At 37.5% G+C, this 22,111-nt stretch overlaps 1 protein-coding gene across 3 annotated transcripts in view; it reads left to right on the top strand.

The window, feature by feature from the left end:
• The window catches only part of ppp3cca (protein phosphatase 3, catalytic subunit, gamma isozyme, a), a 37,453-nt gene extending 18,545 nt beyond the window's left edge, over positions 1-18,908 (top strand). Inside the window, exons 4-14 of one of the 3 annotated variants that reach the window (XM_041999855.1) lie at positions 2,157-2,268; positions 7,170-7,315; positions 8,751-8,890; positions 10,084-10,161; positions 10,243-10,337; positions 10,432-10,557; positions 11,016-11,093; positions 11,524-11,608; positions 12,346-12,443; positions 15,631-15,657; positions 17,789-18,908. In XM_041999855.1, the coding sequence (XP_041855789.1) occupies positions 2,157-2,268; positions 7,170-7,315; positions 8,751-8,890; positions 10,084-10,161; positions 10,243-10,337; positions 10,432-10,557; positions 11,016-11,093; positions 11,524-11,608; positions 12,346-12,443; positions 15,631-15,657; positions 17,789-17,949 (1,146 nt within the window). In that variant the 3' untranslated portion in view covers positions 17,950-18,908. The remainder of the gene's footprint in view (positions 1-2,156; positions 2,269-7,169; positions 7,316-8,750; positions 8,891-10,083; positions 10,162-10,242; positions 10,338-10,431; positions 10,558-11,015; positions 11,094-11,523; positions 11,609-12,345; positions 12,444-15,630; positions 15,658-17,788) is intronic. The other 2 variants (XM_041999856.1, XM_041999857.1) reach the window with 2 other exon arrangements.
• The last annotated feature ends 3,203 nt before the right edge of the window (positions 18,909-22,111 follow it).

Consider the following 22,111-nt stretch of genomic DNA (forward strand, 5'->3'; position numbering starts at 1 on the left):
AGCTGACATATTTAGTTGTTATTTTATTTGAATGTCTGAATGGAGCTTTAAACATCTAATGCGTTAGTGAAAGAAGATTAGTAATAAAAAATCATTAGTTAGTGACTCTCAGAGCAAAATGTGTGAAATTTGTCATATCTGTCTGCATAAGGACTTTTTTTGTCTTACAGTTGTAAAGTCGCCAAAACGCAGAACCAAAAGACTAAAATCTCCTGCTTTCTGTGTAATTGCTCTGACTTGTAGGGCTAAAAAAATAGTCTTGATTTTAAAGGCCACATAGCTCACTTCAGTAACACATGCAGTAAGACAGATATAGGAGAACAGTTATCAGGATGTGGTTGCCTAGGTAACATAAAAGAGTCATCACTACCTCTTAATGTGATGCATTACCGTTGCACACCAGCAATTTGTAAGCAGTGTTTCATTCTGTGTGCTCTTCTTTATCTACCTAAGAAATTCTCTCTGATCCAAGATAGTGAGTCCTTGGACAAACTCTCCTAGCTTCAGCCTAGTCAGACCAAAGTGTGTGCACATGTGCAAATGTGTGCATGAATAAGTCTGAGGTGAAGGTAGTGTTTGTCTGCATCAGAGAGCTTTGTACCATTTTCTTTATTCTCCTCCCCCCATCCAGGCTATCTAAAAGAGAGCAAAGGGCTCTCATTAAAACTCATGTCAGCTTCCAGCCGCTCCAAGCATAGCTCTCTCTTTCCGCCTCCGCACTGAGATGAAGTCACACTGACAGCTCCCTCAACACATTTACCTAAACTCCACAGTTCGATATTCTGCCCAATAATAGAAGTGAATAAGATGACAAGAGCCACACCTGCTGGCTGTTGTTGCTTTGGCATCTTGCTCCAGTGACTTAATAACAGACCACAGTTGGTGCATGTTAAGAGTGGGCTGAGAGTGGCAAGTGGCAGCTATTGAACAGCACCTTGTCTGTGCACCGAGGAGAAAGCATGTTCATTTGGATTGTAAATGAGGGTCTCCTTTTTTTTGTTATTTTTTATTAGAGCCTCCAATGTGGTCTGAGGAAAAACGTGCTATTGCTTCTAAAATGAGTCGGTGAGAGAAAAATCTATTTTTTGTGGAAAGATGATTGCACACATCTTTGCACAAATTTTTAGTGGTTCAAAATGATGGCAATATAATGGTAAAAGTGAATTATTTCAAGCTTGATTAGATGTCAAGAAGTCTTGACCTCAAACTTGTAATAAAGGTTTGCTGTTAAATGTATTTGAAGAGAAGAGGCGTTGTGCATCTCTTGGAAGCCTAATCATCCATATGTGCTGCATTGGACAGTATTGCCACTCGGTTAGGGTTATAAATAGATGGTTGTGGTTGCACAAGTGTGAGGATCAGAGACTACTGGAGGTAGAGTAAAAGCAAAGCTTTATGTGTGATTCCAGTGAGGGGAAAAGATATTGTGGGACGCAGCCCTTAAATCCTGCCTAAATGAATTGGAGACTCTTGAGATTTCATGATTATTCTGGTACAAACCTTTACCTGCCACAGATTTACACAAATGCAAAACAAACTCCTCTTTGGTTCTTGGCTAATGATAATTTCAGACCCTTTAAAATTCCATATGATGGGAATAAATAAGCATCCTGTTAAAATTTAAATCTTTTGTCAGCAAGTGTGTGAACTGTGTTGTTATTATTATTAGTTTTTTTTTAATTTTATTTTGAACTTCAACTAGTTTATGAAGCTGGAGTTATTTAAAATCTATCAGAATGATGTAAAAAATTGCAGCCTTGAAATGAGTTGCTCTGACAGCCGTGCCAGCTGGAGTGCAGCAACACCTTCAAGTTTCATTGCTGCAGATGGCTGGATCTACATGGATGTTTGTTTTTATATGTGTGTGTGTGTCACAGTTTTAAGCAAAGGATTTCAGGATTTTTTTGACTTGAGCTTTCCTGTGCTGAAATAATGTTTAAGATAGCAACATTTGACCATGTTGGCCATCAGTCAAACTTCAGTTGAATATGTGATAAAAATTAAACTTTTGTTGACTGATTATTAGTCTGTTCAGTAATATTTCATATGTTTTGTGGCTCCCAACATTTTTTTGTTGCTTCTATTGTATAGTTGAGCTCAAAATATTCATTAGTTCATATCTCTGACCTTTCCACTTCTGCTGTCTCCCCTCCCAGTGTGTTCTCTACCTCTGGTCACTCAAAATCAACCACCCAACCACACTATATCTCCTGCGTGGGAACCATGAGTGCCGGCACCTAACAGAGTACTTCACCTTCAAACAGGAATGTAAGTGCAGCGTTCTTCAGACATTATAAAGTCAAGCAATATGATGTGCTCCTACAGGCTCTGCATCACTTCAGGGCAGCCTGTACCAGTCAGTTTTCAAGGTCTAATAATAGGGCTGTCACAATTATGAAATTTTAATAAACAGTCATTTATAGTCAGTCAGCTATATAGTTGCAATTGATGGTTTATTTGTCTTTATTCATTTTTATGTCACTATGATAGCCTAAAGGCCAATTTCCACTGGGGGTGTGTGTGCCTTGTTCCAGGTGTGCCGCGGCCTCCGCAGCTATTTGCAGCCGTTTTAGTCAATGGTTTGGTTCACACTGGGCGCGTTGCAATGCGTGTCAGAAGCGTCCCAGAAGCTAAACATGCGCACCAAATCTGTTTTTGATGGAGCACGCACCCAGAACAGGGCCAGACAGGAAATCAGACACGGGAGCAGTGTAAAAGTTTCTGGTAAATTTTAAAATAAAAGCCTCCGTGTATATTTGTGATCGCCGAACTTTGTAAACATTACGTCATTAATCAGTCAGGGTTTTCCAATTTTCCTGTGATTTTGTGAACTCGTGGATCCAGCTAGGCGGACTGCACTGACACTCTCCCGATATGGTTTGACTTGCCACGGAGGTCGGAACGAAACCATGGTGCAGCTGGAAAGCAGCACACACGCACCTAGTGGAAATTGGGGGTTTAATCATGCTAAAACACCTCATGAAAAATAATAGTCTTTTATGACTCAAACATAAATAAGAATTCATTCCTTCTTGGCTGAATGTTTGTAGCATCCATGCTTAATTGAAACATTTGACATGGTTGTTTCTGAGTTGTGTTTTACCTAATAATAATTTTAAATTGTTAAACAGTACCATTTCATTGAACATTGTTTTTTTCAACCTTGTTGAATGGCTGCATTTTTGGGGGGTTTTAGAGTTGCATTGTAAAGTTGCACCATTAGATACTGTCACACTTTTGTTTAGTCACTGACTCAAAAGCTTTGTGAATTACCAGTTACAAAGGGAGACATGCAACTTTGACTTTTATTCCAAACAGTGCACTGCGTGGTGTATGCAAAAATGATTCCTGTAGATTAGTGGTGTTAGCACTTCTGATCACCTTTCTGCTGCCAATTTTTCATTTTAGGTCTCCCTTTTCATTTGGCTTTAAACCATGTGTTCCCATGCCTGCGCTGTGATATTGGGTTTAAAATACTGGACTGCAGTTGGTCAGATACTAGTGAGGTGCCTCAGAGTAAACATTGCAGGTGCACACAGGGCACAATATTGAAGGTGCACCAGCCTGTAACTTTATCATTGAATTTAACAGTTGAATATGCCATGGAAATATATTTGTTTTGTTTCACTCTTAATTATAGTAATATATATTTATCTCCAGGGCTTGAAATTCATTGCGGGAGTTGCGTAGAATATAATAATTTCTGCAAACCTAGCTCTGATAATGCGGGAAAAACCGCCACCGCATATAAAGTTATTATTGTGTACACATTACACAGTGGTAAATGTTGAATACTTTAATAATGTAACTGTGGAATCCGATGTCCCAAAGCAAATTCACATTTACACACTGCTGGCAGAGGGTGGAGCTTACTCACCAATTGATGTCAGAACACCAATAATGTGTCTGTTGTTCTGGTTAATTTATTAGGTTGAAGACTGCATTTGTGGTCTGTATTTCTTTTGAATGAACACATTCTGATGGCAGACATGATGAACCAGGTTACCCGTCTTATAACCTAGACTGAGATAAAAGAAAACAGAGGTGCACTTGCAGTTTGAAAATAAATAAACAGGTTTTTAAAACCTTTGTAGCTTTATATCACAAAACTACTAAGCCCGTCTGATGAGATCGACAGAAAAAAAAAAAATAACATTATCCCAATGTCACGCATATAACGTGGACTCGTGTTAGTTAAGCACACATTTATGTGCAAATATCATTTCATTTAGTTGTATTTTAATATTGAAGGTAATTATAAAGTAGTAACTGAGCTTACTGGGTTGTTGATTCATTAGTAATCGTGCCAACCATTTAAGGATGCGTGGCTCTGAGTGTTCTTATTTTCCTTTTTTATTGTTTTATTAATGTCACCAAACGATTTAAGTCCAAAATGAATTGGCTAATGCAAATTTCTCTCATCTGGTTAAATTCATGAAAGAGATTGAGTATCCTTCTAAAAACATTAAGCTATGATAGTTACATGAATGAGAAAGGGTCAACCAGGAATGCACCAAGAATTTACAGGTACATTTGTGAAAGATATTGACAAAGCTGTGCTAAAAGTCCTGTTTTTATTAGTATTGGATGAATCCACTATAAGTAAGAAACTCAATATAATACACAGATTATGATCAGATTAAAACAAAACTGTTAAGGAACTCCTAAAATCATGTGAACATGGATTCAGCACAACCGAGGATTAAAAAACAATTAAGAAATTCACTGAATAACACAAACCTCACCAGTGTTACTCATTCAGAAATTGACCCTCCACAAGACCAGTTTGATTTTACTGCAAGTTTTTTCAAATGGAAAGAGATGAGGTAGAGGAGACAGAGGATAGAATAGAGCATGGAGGGATATGACTTATTACACTGATGCAGCTGAAAGACTTAACAGGTTACAGCAGTAAATTTAGTGTTTATACCAAGAAGGTAAAGACTGATATGTGAGCAGGTTAAGAACATGGAGATGAGACCAGAGAGTTATCTAAGATGACGACTAAGAAAGGAAAAAGAGACGATAAATAGAAGCTGCATATTTATCTGAGTTACGACTAGGACATTGCATGACCTGTAGTTAAGCTCACTGATAATATCCCCTTCAAAATGATAAATCCCTCCTTTAAAAAAAGAATTTCAGGCCCTGATCTCAAATAATTGTATCTGTCTATTAAGTAATAAGCATGTCAGCCATAAGTATTATTGCTGATTGTTTTTGTTTCTTTGTTCATTCTTTTCATTTTGACATACCACAGGCACAAATGAATGAGTTAAAGAGAAAAATATAGACATCTTTAGATGATGACTGTGGTACCAGTGACCCTTTAAAAAACTGCCTTCTGATAAGCAGGACATGCTTATTACACAGCGTGTGAATTTGGGAAGTGCCGTCACAAGATGCTGCAGTTCATCTGAATTAACATCCTGACAGAAGAGTTTCCTTTTCACATTACAGATGAACTGCTGGAGGATGAAGAGCAGCCAAGCACGCTGTTGATGCTTCACAGACAGTTACACACACACACTGACTTCAACACTTTACAGTTGCGTGTGTAAATATGTGTTCGTGTGCAAAGCAGGTGGAGAGAAATTAGTATGCCAACTCAGAAACAAAGACAGTCAAAAAAGACAGCCTTGCCAGCTGCAAAAAGGTTTCACTTGTTAGATCTTCCCTTTACACCCACGCATCTCCTCGTGCACTCATGCACACTGTGCCGCTTTGCAATGCATTTGGCTATGATATAACTTTTATAAAACGTGTCAAGAGCTCTCCCTTAGGGACGGGACTTTCAGAAAAAAGGGGGAGGGCTGGTGATCGTCTTCATAATAAATAAATATAAAACACAAATAAAATAAAATAAAAATCTTTAATGGAACGTGTCACTGTCATCATTTGGCCAATGAAAATAATGCCATTGCTTTTCTTTGGTGATAATAGCAGCTTTTGACGTCTCATTTAGGGACATCAGCAGTTGTTTGGATTGTTATTTTCTGTCAACAGTATAATATGCTGTGTAACACTATGCTGGGAGGAGAGGGGGAGTTTTTTCACACCTTCAGGCGTGGGTTTCTTAAAGTTTGGATTTTGTGCTGTCATTAGAATTGGGAATTAGGGATTCAAAATATAGAAGAATCAATAATTACTAACAAACAAAACCCGGTTCCAGGTACCCATACAAAAAACAGGTTGTGGTTAAGTAGGTTATGTATAATCCCCCACTGGACTGGCTGCCATTACCTCTCTGTAAGAACTGTTGTACTTGATTATGTTGTGCAATGGCAATAAATAGCAGTTTTTGTGAGGAGGTTCCTAATTAATAATAAAAAAAAAAACATTACATTAATACAAAATAATTCATTTTCTGATTGATTAATTAGAATTAAATATTTTTGTTTTCAAAACATTTGATTATATTAAAACAATTCAGTAACATTACTGTCAAATATATTTAAAAAAAAAGTTAAAATGCACATCTGTTATTCTTCAAACGTATTGAAGGCACACACAAAAATTACAATGACTTAAAAGTCCTGGATTTCATTTACTAAAGCCATAAAAAGTTTTCTTAGGCTGGTCAAAAGTCTGTTTACAAGTATTAACATGTGAACATAAAGTGTGACCGTTCACTGAGTAGCAGACATTGCCACTAAAAGAACTGTGATAATGAATTCAGATGCATATCAAGTCTTCACCATGGAGGACTGTTTACTACACACATATTGTCATTTTGTCTCAATTCTCACCATGTGTGATGACTGACTTCTTGGTCTTGTAAGCCTGGCTGTGACCCGTTCTTACTTCAGCTGCACAGTGTGTTAAATCTCTTTATTTGTAGACTTTGGGGATTGGGGTAAATTGGTTTTGTAATTAACTGCCTTATGCATAACATTATTAAAGGTAAATCAGTGGTCAACCTCCAGACTCAAGATGAATTATAAGAGCAAGCAAAAAGCTCAAATTTACACACTTTTTTTCCTCTTTTATATGACCTGTATGTTGTGTTGCATCATAATGTGTTAGCTGCTCCTACTTTATAAAGAGCTGACTTCCGCCCCAATCTGACGTGCAGTATACTCCAAGCAATGATACAACCTAGAAATAATCGTGAGTTGTGCTGCTGCTGAGCCTTTTTTTGTGTTTGTCACCATGTTTTTTTGCTGTAGGTAAAATTAAATACTCTGAACGGGTGTATGACGCCTGCATGGAAGCCTTTGACTGCCTGCCCCTCGCTGCGCTACTTAACCAGCAGTTCCTGTGTGTACATGGGGGACTCTCACCAGAAATCAATTGCTTAGATGACATAAGGAAAGTAAGTTATCAATCATAACGCTATCACATCTATCATAACACAATGGATTGTGTCATCACTGACAAATGAAGTTATGTAAAGTAATGCACCAGCGAACCTAATTATCTGTGCCATACTGATATTTAAAATTGGTTTATTTTTTAGGTAGTTAGTTTGTACATTTACAAAATGTATTTCCTACTGTTACCATGTGTTCCTGAATGTTGTCAGGACAACAACTTGTTGGTATTTGTGGTACTGCACTAAAGTGGTTTACCTCATACCTGACCAATTGAAGCTTTTGTGTACTGCTTGATGACTTGTCCTCCTCTTCGGCATCTTTGTTTTGTGGCGTACCACAAGGTTCTATACTCAGCCCTCTTTTATTCTCACTTTATATGTTGCTACTTGGTTAAGTCATTGCCAGGCACAACAATATCATCGGCATAGCATTTCACTGCTATGCCGATGATATTCAGCTTTATCTCCCAGTGTCACCAGGATGTGGTGATTCGCTGTATCGCTGACATTAACCAGTGATTGCACCACAATTTCCTCTACATGAATGAGGACAAAACTGAGTATGTTTTGTTCGGTGATCCTAGAGCTACTGATCTTGGTGCACTGACTTCTAAACTTAAACCTACTGTGAAAAATTTTGGGGTCATCTTTGATAATTTCAAATTTAAAAAAATACACAGCGTAGTCAAATCTAGTTTTTATGAACTTCGAATCTTTGCCAAAGTAAAGCCATTTTGAAATCGGTCTGAACTGGAGAAGGCTATCCATGCTTTTATTAGCTCCAGAATAGACTATTGCAATGCACTGTATATTGGAGTCTCAAAGCCCTCCCTCAGATGCCTCCAGCTGGTGCAGAATGCTTTGTTTGTAACAAACACGCCCAGGTGGGAGCACATCACTTTGGTTCTGCAGTCGCTCAACTAGCTTCCAGTTTCTTTCAGACTTGATTTTAAGATTTTATTGTTAGTTTTTAAAGCTCTTACTGGCCTCGGTCCATCTTATTCATCGGACATGCTGTCTCTACGGAACCCAAACAGAACTCTGAGGTCATTTAGTTAACTTTTGTCTCTGTGGCTGGGCCCAGACTCTGGAACAGACTCCTCCTGATAGGTGCACTTTAACCGACCTGGGTCTTTTTAAGTCTAGACTCAAAACTTATTTATTCAGACTGGCCTTTAATACATACTGTGACATGTTATTTAATTTTATTGTATTTTATTGATGTACTTCTTGTTTTATAATTTTATATATAATTTGTGTATAATAATTTGTATTTGCACTGGCTTTATTTGAAAGCACTTTGGTCACCTTTGAGGGTTGTAAAGCGCTATATAAATAATTATATATTGATTCATTGATTACCATTAGATCCTGAATGTAAGAAATGTGTGTAAATCGTAATATTTCTAACAAGTCTCTGTTTTGTGCTCAACAGTTAGACAGATTTAAAGAGCCTCCAGCATTTGGACCAATGTGTGACCTGATTTGGGCTGACCCTGGTGAGGACTATGGCAGTGAAAAAACATCTGAACACTTCAACCATAACTCTGTCAGAGGCTGCTCTTACTTTTTCAGGTATAATTTAAAACCTGTGGCTCTGCAGTCCTCATCTGTACTTCTGTTTTCATGAAATTCTGGACTAATTTTTATAAACTAATCTCCCAGAAACTATTAAAGGAGATGTAGTTTCACGGTTTTATAGTTTAATATATTGCAACAATAAGAATAATAAATGCTGTCTTAAGCTGAAGCAGTAGTGAAAGCACAAGCTCAGTGTTCCTCTCATTTTCCTGCTTTTTAACAGCTTAATGTTGCTACTTGTGATTGTGAAAACTGTTCAATTAGCTGCATGGAGCTGCATTCATAATTACATTTCTTTCAAAATAATTTAGAAAAGACATTTGCCCCTTCCTTTATGAAAACAGTCAGGTACTGTATGTACCTTTTCTGTTGTACACCATATTGTACCGTAACTGTGTCACTGCAGTTTCATACAAGCCGCAATGATAAACCTGCCTATAATTCAGGAGAGCTGTCTGCAGTGACAATAACCTTGTTTAAGTTATACAGTACTGTTCCATGCAATAGAAAAACACAAGTAAAACTGCCTTTTGCAGAGCCTTAGGTGCCTTAAAACTCAATTCTGTTTGTAAAATGGATGTTTTAAACAGCGTATATTTATTCTGTTGGTGAAATTACTGGTTTGTTGGAAAAATCAGATGAATCTTTGATTCTCTAAAGAGAAATTAACTTCAGGTTATGTGCTCTTCTTTAAAAAATCTTGGGCGGTTCGAACATGTATTAAAGAGACGTTTTAAGTGATTGTTAAAGAACCAAGTTAGAACTTCCTCTAGCCTCAGTACTGGAATCACTTTTATTTAAACATTGATTGTTTATGGGTTTTCAGTGAAATATCTCGTTGGTTGAGATGTTCATGTTATCTTCATTATTTGTCATGGTGTGGGAAATGCAGCTGAACTTGACTGCTTCTTTTTAGCTGTAGTCGTCAACTTATAAGGAGGCCAGAAGAGTACAGAAGCAACAGAATCAATCAACTTTAAACTCCTGGTTTAACTGGCCAGAGGACACAGCATGCTGAATATAAATATGACAGTATTTCCTTAAGCCAACAACAGTCAGTTTGTAATTGGTCATAAGTGGCTCCATGCAGTTCCCCCATGCAGATTTAAAGTTGGGGTAAGCTTTGACCCGACTCAGTGTTGTAATGAGTCTGCCCTTTCTTTCTCCATTTCTCTTGCTGTTTGCAGTTACTCAGCAGTCTGTGACTTCTTGGTAAATAATAACTTGTTGTCCGTGATAAGAGCCCATGAAGCACAGGATGCAGGGTAAGTGTGATATTTCAGATTCTTTTAACTATATTTCTGTAAAGAGTCTGTTTAATTGGGCCTCTCTTCTTCTCTGAACAGATATCGGATGTACAGAAAAAGCCAGACGACAGGCTTCCCATCATTAATCACAATCTTTTCAGCTCCAAATTACCTAGATGTCTACAACAACAAAGGTTTCTGTCTTTTTCATTCTTTTTGTCTTCCCCTTCTATTTTATTGCATTCATAAGCTTCAGTTCTTGAACCTCTTCATTTCTGTCAATCCTAGCTGCTGTATTAAAATATGAGAACAACGTGATGAACATTCGGCAGTTCAACTGCTCCCCCCATCCTTACTGGCTGCCCAACTTCATGGATGTCTTCACATGGTCTTTGCCTTTTGTCGGAGAAAAAGGTGCTCTTCTGTTTTATTACCAGGGGAAATTAAGTCTGTATTGACTTTTTAATGATTTGTTGACTTTAAAGAATCCAGAATATTTAGCTTCCTATTTATAGTATTTAATAGGAGGGAATTTTAAATATTTATCTAAAAAACCGAGATAAACATGTTACACATATTAAACAAGATACTAAATTGGCCATATTTGTAGTTTTGTATGTTTATGAATGTCCAGTTCTGTTTCTTACAACCTTCCATGAGTAAACCTAAAAAACAAAAACAGAAACTGAATCTGTCTTATTTTGTGGTATGTAGCTGTAGCTGCCAGTTAAATGTGATGAAATTGGGAATGTAATATTTATTAGTATATTTAGATAAAAAAAATGCTCAAGTAAGATTAAGTAGTCACACAAATGTTAACTTAAAATGGTTTTAGACTCTTCTACAATTTAAATATGTCCTCTGTTCTGCAGTGACAGAAATGCTGGTGAACGTACTGAACATTTGCTCTGACGATGAGCTCATGTCAGAAGGAGACGACCTGTATGAAGGTAATTATGAAAATATCCCTTAAATGCATCTTGTCATAAGTGGTTTTGTGAAATAGCCGATTGTATAACAGAAATTGATTCATTTCTGGATGCTTTGGTCTACAGATGAACTTAGTAGATGTAGTAAGCCTCGCTTGTCTGCACGTCTTTCTTGATGTAGACCTGCCAGATCATTTACATGCTACACTTCACTACATCTGTCACACATGGCTGATGTTGATGAGAGTTCTGATCCCTAAAGTACTTCTGCTCTGCTCTCTAAAGCATCTTTAAACACTGAAGTTTATTCTCTCACCTCGCTCATCCCTTCATCATTTCCCACAAGTATTTTATACAATCCATTTTTTCCCTTTGAGCAGAAAAATCAGTAGCCAATGGAGGAAGCGTCTGTGCAGTGTCTTTTTAATCTAGCAATCTGAACTGTTTCCAGGTGGCACGTCAGCGATGCGTAAAGAGGTGATCCGAAACAAGATTCGTGCTGTGGGGAAAATGGCCCGAGTCTTCTCCGTTCTCAGGTTTGCATCTGTCATTTTAATACTCTTCAGCCTTTCTTTTAATTAGTACTGTCACTGGAAAAAAAGGCTTGTGAGCTTGTGACACTTAAATCACTGGAGTCGGTTAAAAGCATTAAGTATCTCTCACAGACATTAAACATTACTAAGATTAATGCTGATGTTGGAGTGTCAGTAGTTCTTTTTACAGTACGAGTCAAAAGTTTGGACATCATTTACCATTAAATCTAATGGGTAAGTGTGTTGAAATCTTTGACTGGTGATGTATGTATCATACAATCGATCACTTTTTTGTCAAAATTTATAAATGTACTAATTTCTCTGCAGCATGAAATCACTGCAAAATGGTCATGTTCAGCGAATTTTAAGAAACTTTTACATTTCTTCATTTGTTAACTTCAATTTTTTTATGACTCCTGAGAAAAGAGTGAAAACAAAAAAAAGAAAAAGAAGAAATATTTCCAGTGTGTCAGGATAAGTGTATTGACACAGATCTTAACACTGACAACCAGTCCTCGACAGTATTTCTTCAGCTGCTAAAGTTGACACAAGTTACCGGTGACCTGCTTACACAACCAGAACACGTTAGCAGTTTGCTTGATGTGTGTGAGAGAGCGTGGTCTAAATATGCACTGATTATCCAACTCATGGCCTCGTAGCCATCAGGCATTTACAGACACCTTTGCTGAAAGGTAATCTGTTTGTGTACCATGTGTCTCTGTGTTTTGTTTGCAAATTAGGGAGGAAAGCGAGAGTGTGTTAACACTCAAAGGCCTGACCCCAACTGGAACTCTTCCAGTGGGAGTGTTGTCAGGGGGGAAGCAGACTTTGCAGAATGGTAAGTGAATTTTATACTTTCAAACCCTTGTCCTTTATTCCTTCATTCTGGCTGCTGTTTAACACAACCTGAACCTCAAAGAACATTTTCTCGGGTCATGTCGTGTTTTGTTTTTGTAAACACAAAATTTACTTCAAGCAAAACCAGCTTTTTTTTGTTAGATACCGGTTACACAGCAATATACAGTCAACAGCTCCTTTTAGAAACTAATACAAAAAAGTCAATAAATTCAATACTTTCACAATAAATACAAATTCTTCTTGAGTCAGTTGGCTTGCAAGGTAAACGCATGGATATTAAAAAAATGGATATTCCTCAAGGCTAATTTATGCTCCACATACACATACAGACAATGCCTTGTATTCATCCTCTGCCGTCTTTATGTGCATATTTTGGTCTGTTTTCAAGCCAATTTATAGATACGTAGCCCGTCATGTCAAACAGAGCAGTAACACCGGAAACGAGGCGATGTGCGGGATAGCTGATATGCAATCAGCGAAAGGAACAAAGAAGAAGTAGCTGACTTTAATGGTTGCACAGACCACTGCCTCTTTTTGTGTCTCCTTCTGAGAATATCTGTGATCTCCACGTCACCATGTTTGCTATAAATTAATGTCAGAACTCAGAAGTGAACGCTGAACTCTGCACTGCACTCTAGCGGCTGTGTTTATATATATAGTTATATTATTATATTATATAGTTAAGGATGCACAGGAGTATGTGGGCAGTGGCATTTGACAACATTTGAATTAGAAGTAGCTATTTATCTATGTAACGGGAGCATAACTGAGTCTTTAAAGTGTTACATTTATGGAACATGTATGTACTAAGTTAGTAGTTCTGTCTTTGCATAAGGATTGGAAAACCCAGGGAAACCGAGAGCCTGGTTTTGTCCAAGGGTAACATCAGCTTCACTGCACTTCTAAATCTAACTAGTCCACACCTTATAACATACATACTAAATATGAAGTGACTATGTAACAAATACCATTCGCTATTTTCTGTGCCAGACTTAAACCTAAGTTGGAGGCATAACTCCCTAAAGTATCTCGTTTCTGTACAATTACTTCCAGTTCCTCTTAGGACAGAGCCAGCCTAGCTGTTTTCTCTGATTTGATTTTTTAATTTTGAGTAGTACAGATTTTATTTGTCCCCATCAAACCCTTGTTAGCAGCACAATAAAAGGATGATTCATATGCATGGTACATGGCATACTGGCATTGTTCTTTCCTGTTTCATCTCTAACAGTTTGGATTTAACACCTTCAAAGGAAAACTCAGAGATCTCCCTCCTCTCTTGACAACAGATTATTTTTAGCTCCTTTGGTGATGGTGGAGTGAATGTTTTCCAACCTGACATCTAGTTTGTGAAGACTAGCTTCCCTGTCCTGCCAGTCTCTTTGAAAGGTTTCAGATCAATGACAGCACGCTCGCCACAGGAATCACTGGCTAGACTTTCAGTCGAGCCCACCCCCCCCTTCTCACAGTAAAAAGTTTTCGGGATGGCTGGGCGGGGAGGTCAGCCTGTCACCTGGAAGTAGCGACTGCCCCTCTGATCTAAAGGCCAACGCCTGGCCTCGCCTGCCAGAGGACATGCTGGGAGCCTCGTTCTGCCATGCTGGAGGCTCACAGACGTTGTAGAGCAATCGAAGGAGAAACCACATGTTGTGACCTTTTGGAGAATGTCATTGTCCATGTCAGCTCCAATAGCCACAGCTTTTAGATCAGCCAAACCAGTTAAAAGAAAAGGCTGAGCAAATAATTGTTTATTTTTCTCCATTCCCTTTTTTCCCATTTTTTTTCCCATTTTTCCTCAATCATGGCTGTAGTATTTTTTTTTAAATTAGCTGTACCATTTCTGTTTTTGGGGGGGAGAGTATGTTCATTATGTTTGAATGTTTTCTCCTTCTGAGTGTATGCACCCAGCTACACTATCAGGCATTTTAACCAAATATATCCCAAATTTAGACTGACCCCACATGTGTGCACCTTCTCATTTGATACAGTTTTGTATTTGATGTAACTTAATAAGGGTAACTTATTGTTGACAGTTCTCCTGCAACAACTGCAGTAGAAGCCAGTCGAATCAGCAAGTAGATAAAAACAGGAAATGATCAGACTTCAAATGGATAAAAACACAGTGTGGATAAATACAGCAGGTGGAAAGCCCGGTGATCAGTGGGTACTGGAAACTTTTCAGATACTAATGTAACTGTGGGTTCTTGGAAAAGCCTGGCAGGAAGTTTTGTAAAGTGAGTCATGTGATTTCTGCATATTTTCTTTGCAAGTTTGTTGAAGCTGTTTCCACATAGTTTTTTTTTTATTTGTGTATTTATTCCTAACGTGCAAATTTGTGTATAAACAGCTGGATTCGACAAGAGCATTAAAACATGGTTGTGACTACAGTTCAGCATCTGCAGACTGATATCTTGACACAGCTGTGATTTATTGGGAATGCTAGCCATTCTCCTGAAGAGGTTATTTTTTATGTAGACATATGGTTGTGCTTATTTAGAGATTGAATTAGACGTGGCCAATCCTCTGCATGAACGGCACATTGAAGAATAAATAAATAAAACAATATGGTTGTAATTAATTTGGTATGTAGAGTACTAAACATCCATATTCATCAAATGTAAGTTCACCTGGGGGATATTTCCAAAGTCCTCCTCCCTTACTTACCCTACTGTTACTTCTGGAAAATTTCCTCTCATTTTGAATTTGAAGCCATTGTACATAAGTAATTGAGTGCTTGTCTGAATGAACATCTGACTGCATGTGTGCTGCAGCCTCGTCTTTGTGAAAGACCAGGATGTACCAGCACGTCACCCTGCCTGGTCATTGTTGCACATCTCGCCCCAGACTTGGACTATAAGTACTCAGCCAAATCCCCCTCAGCTCTCTTCACCTAAGTCCTTATGACCCTTTAACACCAACACCATGTTAAATCTCTGACAGGCGTTTTCATGCTAGCCTCCCTGCCAACTCATTAACATGTTTCGATAATGTTTTACAGCTGCTGCCATTTTGGCCTCCATGTGATTGCGTCATGGGTGTTGGCTGTACTCTGCCACCTGTTCCTCCCTTTATCACATAGAGGTTTTTCAGTTTGATTTTGCTGTTGGATTTACTGTTTCTGGCTGCCTTTGACTCATTTTTTCCTCCTTCCCCAACTCCTATTGACATAGCTACCATTGAGGCAGCTAAAGCAAAAGGTACGCATTGGCTGTGTGGCCTAAGCTTCTTGTGTGTTTTGTGTGCGGTATTCACCCTTTAAACACAACCCCACTTTCAAAATGTGAACTTCCTGTGTGTGTGTGTGTGTGTGTGTGTGTGTTCCCACTGTTTTTATAATAACTGATTGTCCTGTTTTGTGTATATCGGTACTTCTATATGATAATTGCTCTTGCTCTATCAGTGTCTGTTGATCATGCTGTCATAAATAAGTTTATGTATTACTTTCTATTAAAGAACAGTCAGTCATTAATGTAATATGAGATTATAAGATGAGAGGAAAAGAATATCCTATAACATAAAAATATAACTAAAAACGGTTGTAACGGTTATGAGTTGGCCTACTAAAGTGCATTTAAAGAGAGACTTTGAGAATATTATTTTCACCAGGATTGCTGAGCAGTTTTGTTTCTGTACTTGCGAAAAGTAAAGTCTCATATAACAAAAAGGGTTGGGTTTTGGATCCGGCTTGTCCCTTGTTCGTTGTGGTCCTACAGACTTTTCTGGTCCACTCTGGCTCTCCACACAAAGAAAAGCCTGCTAAGACCTGGCTGAGATAAGATCAGGGACATCCCTTCCAGAGATATTTTCAGAAGCTAATCCTGTTACACCATTTGGCTGTTGCTACACTGTCTGCGCCTTCTGGTTGATGGTGATGGTCAATGGCTTAACAGGCTTCATCTTTGTGAAACACTTCAGATCACATCAGGGAGAGATTATTTCACTTAGAGAGCCAAGGTGCCGGTTTTCTTAGGAACATAACTTAAAGCAGTGTTTTCTAACCGTGCGTGCTGGATGTAGTGTAAATGGACTGCATTTATATAATCTTTTTTTCTATTAGTGGTTGGTTGATACCTTATAACTCTTACAGACCTTTTAACACACTGTTAAATGTGTTGAGAGACGCTGTAACATAGAGACTGGGAGGCCAGAGATAAAACTTAAAACTGGTTTGAAAACCATCATTTGAGGTAATAATATTTTAGTTATTAACTTTTGCTTTTAGATAATTATTTGAACTCAATAACCATTCATTTTATTTCTTTTAAATTTAAATTACGGTTTACAGAATATTTGACAATTTTCTCTTTATTTGAAATAACAGTTGATAAACTGATTAGCTAAAACCTTATGAGCTACTTCTAGTTAACCATGTAGTAGTTTAATTATTGGTAATGATTTTAACTAAACCATTAATTGTTGCTTATAATTTAATGTGATCACTACTGTAAGCTTTACATTCAACCATTATTTTTAGATAAAAAAAGTATTTTTTTTTATCATTGTATGGTATACAACATAACTTATTTATATTATGTTATGATTTTTTAGTCTAACACCTAATCAGACAGTTCTTCATTAATTAACAGTTAATCATTTAGTTGTTGAACTAGTTCTTTTCAATAACTATTTTAACTACTCGACCATTATTTTATTTAATCATTGAAAGTGTATAATTCAGTTAAAATAACATCTACTCACTTTCACATCATTAACAGATGTTCACAAACTTTAAAAGTATATGTTTTTCCAGACGAAATTTCAGTAGACTTATTAAAAAATCTTTAAATGCAACCGTTTTAGTGCAGAAGTCGCCCTATTTGAAAGTGAGTGCGCTGGGGTTTGAGTTCAAGAGGATTTTCACAGATATCTGGTTGTGCAAGAGCAGTCTTCCCCCTAAACATTCACCCTGTAAATAACTCCCTTGTTAGTTTAAATTCTGTTTAACTTGGTAGCTTAAATGTGTTGCAAGTGTGTTTAAACATCCTTTACAAGTTTGCTTTTTATTTGCACGTTTTCTGTCTGGTTTCCTTGGCTGTTTCGGGATGCCACCGTAAGTCCACAAAGCGTGAGGTTGTTGTAGGTTGTTGTATTGTTGTAGCTTGTCCCACTGGTTTTTTTACACTAGGAGTCATTGTTTACCCGTGCATGTTTTGTGTTCATGTATCATCCGTACTGTGCTAGGAAATTGTGTTTTGTGTTTATCAAAATATTTAAGGAATTTGATTGAGACTGGTGAAAAGAAAAAACATAAAAGATAGTTTGATTTACAGCAAATTCTTCCAGTGAAGTTTCTGCTTCTGATTCATTTGCTTCTCCTCTGCTCTTCAGCCATTCAAGGATTCTCTCCGACAAGAAAGATCCGCAATTTTGATGAGGCCAGAGGTCTTGACAGGATTAACGAGAGGATGCCACCACGCAAAGATGGCAAGCAGCAAGACGGCACCACGATCAACACAAACGCTCCCAACAAGAATGGCACTGATGGATAAGCAGGGGACACCACCCTCATATCTTCACATAACCCACACCACCTGACTCCCAGACCCCCATCACGCTCTATGTCTCTCTCTATCCCTATCTGTCCGTCTCCTCTGCTGAAGCTTCCTGTCCATCTTCGGCTCACCCAGTCGGGCAGAAAATGGAGGCAGACATATCAGTGGATAAGAACAATAGGAGGCTGCAGCGCTGGACGAAAACTTCCCAGCTGCTCAACAAAACAAAGAAAAAAGAAGACATACTGAATGGTCTGAATGTCTGGGGAAAAAAATCTCATCTTATTTATTGAAAATTGAATATATTAGATATATTGTTTAATAGCAAAAAAATCATTGGTTGTTCAAATGTATACCAATACTGAAGTTATATGTCAGAATTATTTTAAAAAGATTTATGAATTGATTCACATAGAGAAAGTCCTTGTTATTCAAGAGTTTTAGTCAATTTAAGTCTTTTTAAAATGGTTGTTTATGTGTTATATAAGGGAAAAATTACAAATACTGTAGCCTCAATAGCCTCTTTGTTTCTTACAAGAGATCTTGACAAGGCATTTTAGGCTCTACATTCAGTGTGGTTTTAGCTTCTTCTATGTCACTTGAAAGATAAAATTTATATGTATTAAAAAGTGGGAAAAGGAAAAAGGGAAGTCTCTCAGATTAATGTTAAGAATTACAAATAAAGATTTTTATACTTAAAACTGAAATTTAAAGACAACTGAAAGTCTTATTTATATATTTCCAGTGGATCCCCAAAGATGCCGAAGCAATTTTTATTTCAGTATTTTGTTCACTTCCAGCTTGCTGTATTATAATTTATGAATGACACAAAGTGATGGATTAGTTTTGTGTACAGTCATAGTTGATGTTGCTGTCTGTGCTGGGTACGACTTGTGTTCACTTTATGGCAGCTAGGATGTTCTTGCTCCGCAAAACCAAAAGAAAAAAAGAAGGGATTTACATATACAGCATGTTGTATTTTTTCCACTCTAACCAGAGCCACCAGACTTTCCAGAAAACCCAAGTTAAAAGCTCTTCATCTTCTTCTTCAGCGCTGATTGAGCCGACCTCTCTGGGTGTGAGGATTTGGAGTGAAAATTAATCACTCAAGAAGTCACAAGAAAATCAACTGATGCATTAAAGATGAGATTACGTTGGACTAAAGAGGACACATTTGCTAATTGTCTCACAAAGCAGTGGAGCTTCTGGCTGTACTTTCCACAGAACAGACTGACGTTCATCATAGCTTCAGACACTTCAGTGATTTAACAGAATTACGGCAGATTTTCTTTTACAACACTACAGAAATGGGGTTTGTTTTCTAGGCTTTCCTTTGCTTCGGTATTTCCATCCACTGCTGATTTACTGTTGTATGAATAAGGGAAACATTTGACTGAAATGGCAGCACGTTGATGATGCTGTACCCGGACACAAAGGACTGAGTCATTCCGCTCAGCAGGGATGATGATATAAAAGGTACCACCTCCACACTCACAGCTCTCTCTTAAGGCATCGCCGTACTGTAATCATCTCAAACATGGCCGACTTGATGATAGGTTATTTTTACAACTCCTGATAAGACGAAGATGGTGGGTCATTAACACCTGCAGAGATTGCAGGTACTTTTTTTCCGTATTCACGGATCCAGCTCTCCTCTGGTTTGAACATTTTCACTCCTCATCACAGGCACTCCAGACCCTTTAAAGCCTGCTTCCACTAAAGTATTCGAAACTCACTTTACTGGTGCTTTGACACACCTGACTGTAATTCTGTTGTCTTTTTGTCAACGAATGAGCGGACGAAATAAGCTTTAAGATTTATTATTGTCTTGTAAATTTACTCCTTTTTTTTATTTTAAGAAAAATGTAAAAATATTGAGCACCCATGTGCCATGCCACCTTGGCCACACATGTCAAGATCTGTATGTGTGTGTGGATGGAGAACAGAGTCAAGCCAGGAGGCTTTCAGTCTCATGATAAAAGGATTCATATTCAGTAATCTTGATGTTTTTCAATTTCCAAAGTATTGTTGTTTGCTGTTCCGTTAGTAGACTTCTGAGAGAACCTTGAAGATAAAGTATTTCAGTTTACACTGATAACTGTGATGTTGAAATTTGTTGAAGGTAAGGCTTATTGGGTGAGCCATATTGACCTATCAGGTCCTCTACATATCTTGCAGAATGTAAAAACAAGTTCATCTTATCAAATCTTAAAATAGTTGTAATAAAGGATGAAAAAATTGTACCGTATTTGTCATGCAAGGCCATGAAATCTTTTACATAGCTGTATCACTTGGAAAAAAAAAATAAAATTCACTGTGTTTTATTTGACTGGTCTTGATGATGTTGGTTCGTTTAAAGATGCTTCTGATATTTGTGACTAAATGCAGGTCTCTATTTTTTACTTCACAGTTTAACTGCACTTTTCTGTTATTAACTGGCTAAAATACAACTCTAAACTATAACAGGGCCTCCACAATGTTTTACAGATGGCTGACAATTTAAAACAATATCACATTTGACTATATTACTCCATCAGACCTGTTGCTGCTGATTTTTCAGTCTAGTTCTTGTATCAGTTGGCACACCTCAAGTCTTTTCTACCCCATTCCCTTCCTTAATAATAACTTACCAGATGGAGAAGGGTGTAGTCTTTAGCATTTCTTTTATAGTTGCAACTAAAGAAATGCAAACAACTTAGTATTCATCCCCCTTTCATGTTCTGTTGCCTTACAAAATGGATATTTGTTTTATTTTTTATTTTAATTTATTAATTAATTTTTTAAATAGTTTGATTTACCCAACCTGCCAACGGCCTTGAAGATATGTTGTAAATTAAACAAGAAATTGGGAAGCAAGAAAGAAATAATGAAAAAAACAGAAAAACATTTGAGAATTCATAACCATTCAAAATCAGGTTTTAAAAGTCTCTACTTTGTTTTTCCACTTTTTGCTGTAGTTAGAGCTGGATGTCTCCAAGTATGTTTGAGTTTGGCACATGTAGCCACTAGCATTATAGCAATCCTCAGATTCTCAGGTCTGGACTTTGATTAGGTCATCTCAACACATTTAAACATTTCCTCATAAAACTCTCAAGTGATACTTTGACAGTATATTTAGGGTTATTGTCTTGCTGGAAGGTGACCCATCTGCCCCAGTCTCAAATCTCTGGATGAGAAAACTAGCTTTTACTCATGGATTTTCCATTATTTAGCACCATCCATCAATACTTCACTTCTGACCAGTTTTACAGCCCCTGCTGATAAAAATTGTCCCTAAGCATGATGCTTCCATAACCATTCTTCACTGCTAGGCTAATAAATCCAATTTTAGTCTTATCTGACCAGAGGACCTTCTTCCAGATGTTTGAAGTGTCTTCCACATACATTTAGAGTAACTCTTACATCCTCTCTTGTATTTTTTTGGTTTAGCTTCCATAAAGCCCAGCTCTGTGGAGTGTACTTCTTAAAGTGGTCAGATTCAGGAGTCTATGTTGTGGAGCTTGCCAGCTTCCTCAGGGTTACACCTTTCTGATTAATGCCCTCCTCTCCCGGTCTGTGAGTTTGATCCTCTTAAAGCAGGTTTGTTTTGGTGCCATATTTTTTTTCCATTTTCTGATGTTGGATTTAATGGTGCTCAATTGGATTTTCAAAGTTTCATGGTTTTATAACCCAATCATATTTATATTGTACCTTTTTCCAGTTTTGTCCCTGACCTGTTTGGAGAACTGCTTGGTTTTCATAGTGTCACTTGCTTGGTGATCCCTCTAGGTTAGTGTTGTTGCTGTAAGATATAATTTAAAATGGTTCCTTTATTATTTTGTGTGTAATATAAAGACAAATTTGGTGCCTTTTTATACTTAAATAATTTATAAGTCAGCATTAAGTAGCTTAACAAACAAAAACATCTCCAAAAACAAGAACTGGACTGAAAGCCAGTGAAAAAGCAGACAGTATCTAAAGACTTTGAAATACCTTCAGAAAGATTGGATACCTATTGCTCAAGACACTTTAAAAGATGACAAGAAAGTCTGACTTCTTGGAAGCAAAATAAGAAAAAAAGAGAGGGGGGGTAAAGCTTCCACACGGACATGAACTCTTTGTTTCTGTTTGTGAAGACCACCGTCCTGCCCTCTGCCAACTCTCCCTAAAACCACTTAGT

Source organism: Melanotaenia boesemani, chromosome 11 (genome assembly GCF_017639745.1).
Source record: "Melanotaenia boesemani isolate fMelBoe1 chromosome 11, fMelBoe1.pri, whole genome shotgun sequence".
Taxonomy (NCBI): Eukaryota; Metazoa; Chordata; class Actinopteri; order Atheriniformes; family Melanotaeniidae; genus Melanotaenia; species Melanotaenia boesemani.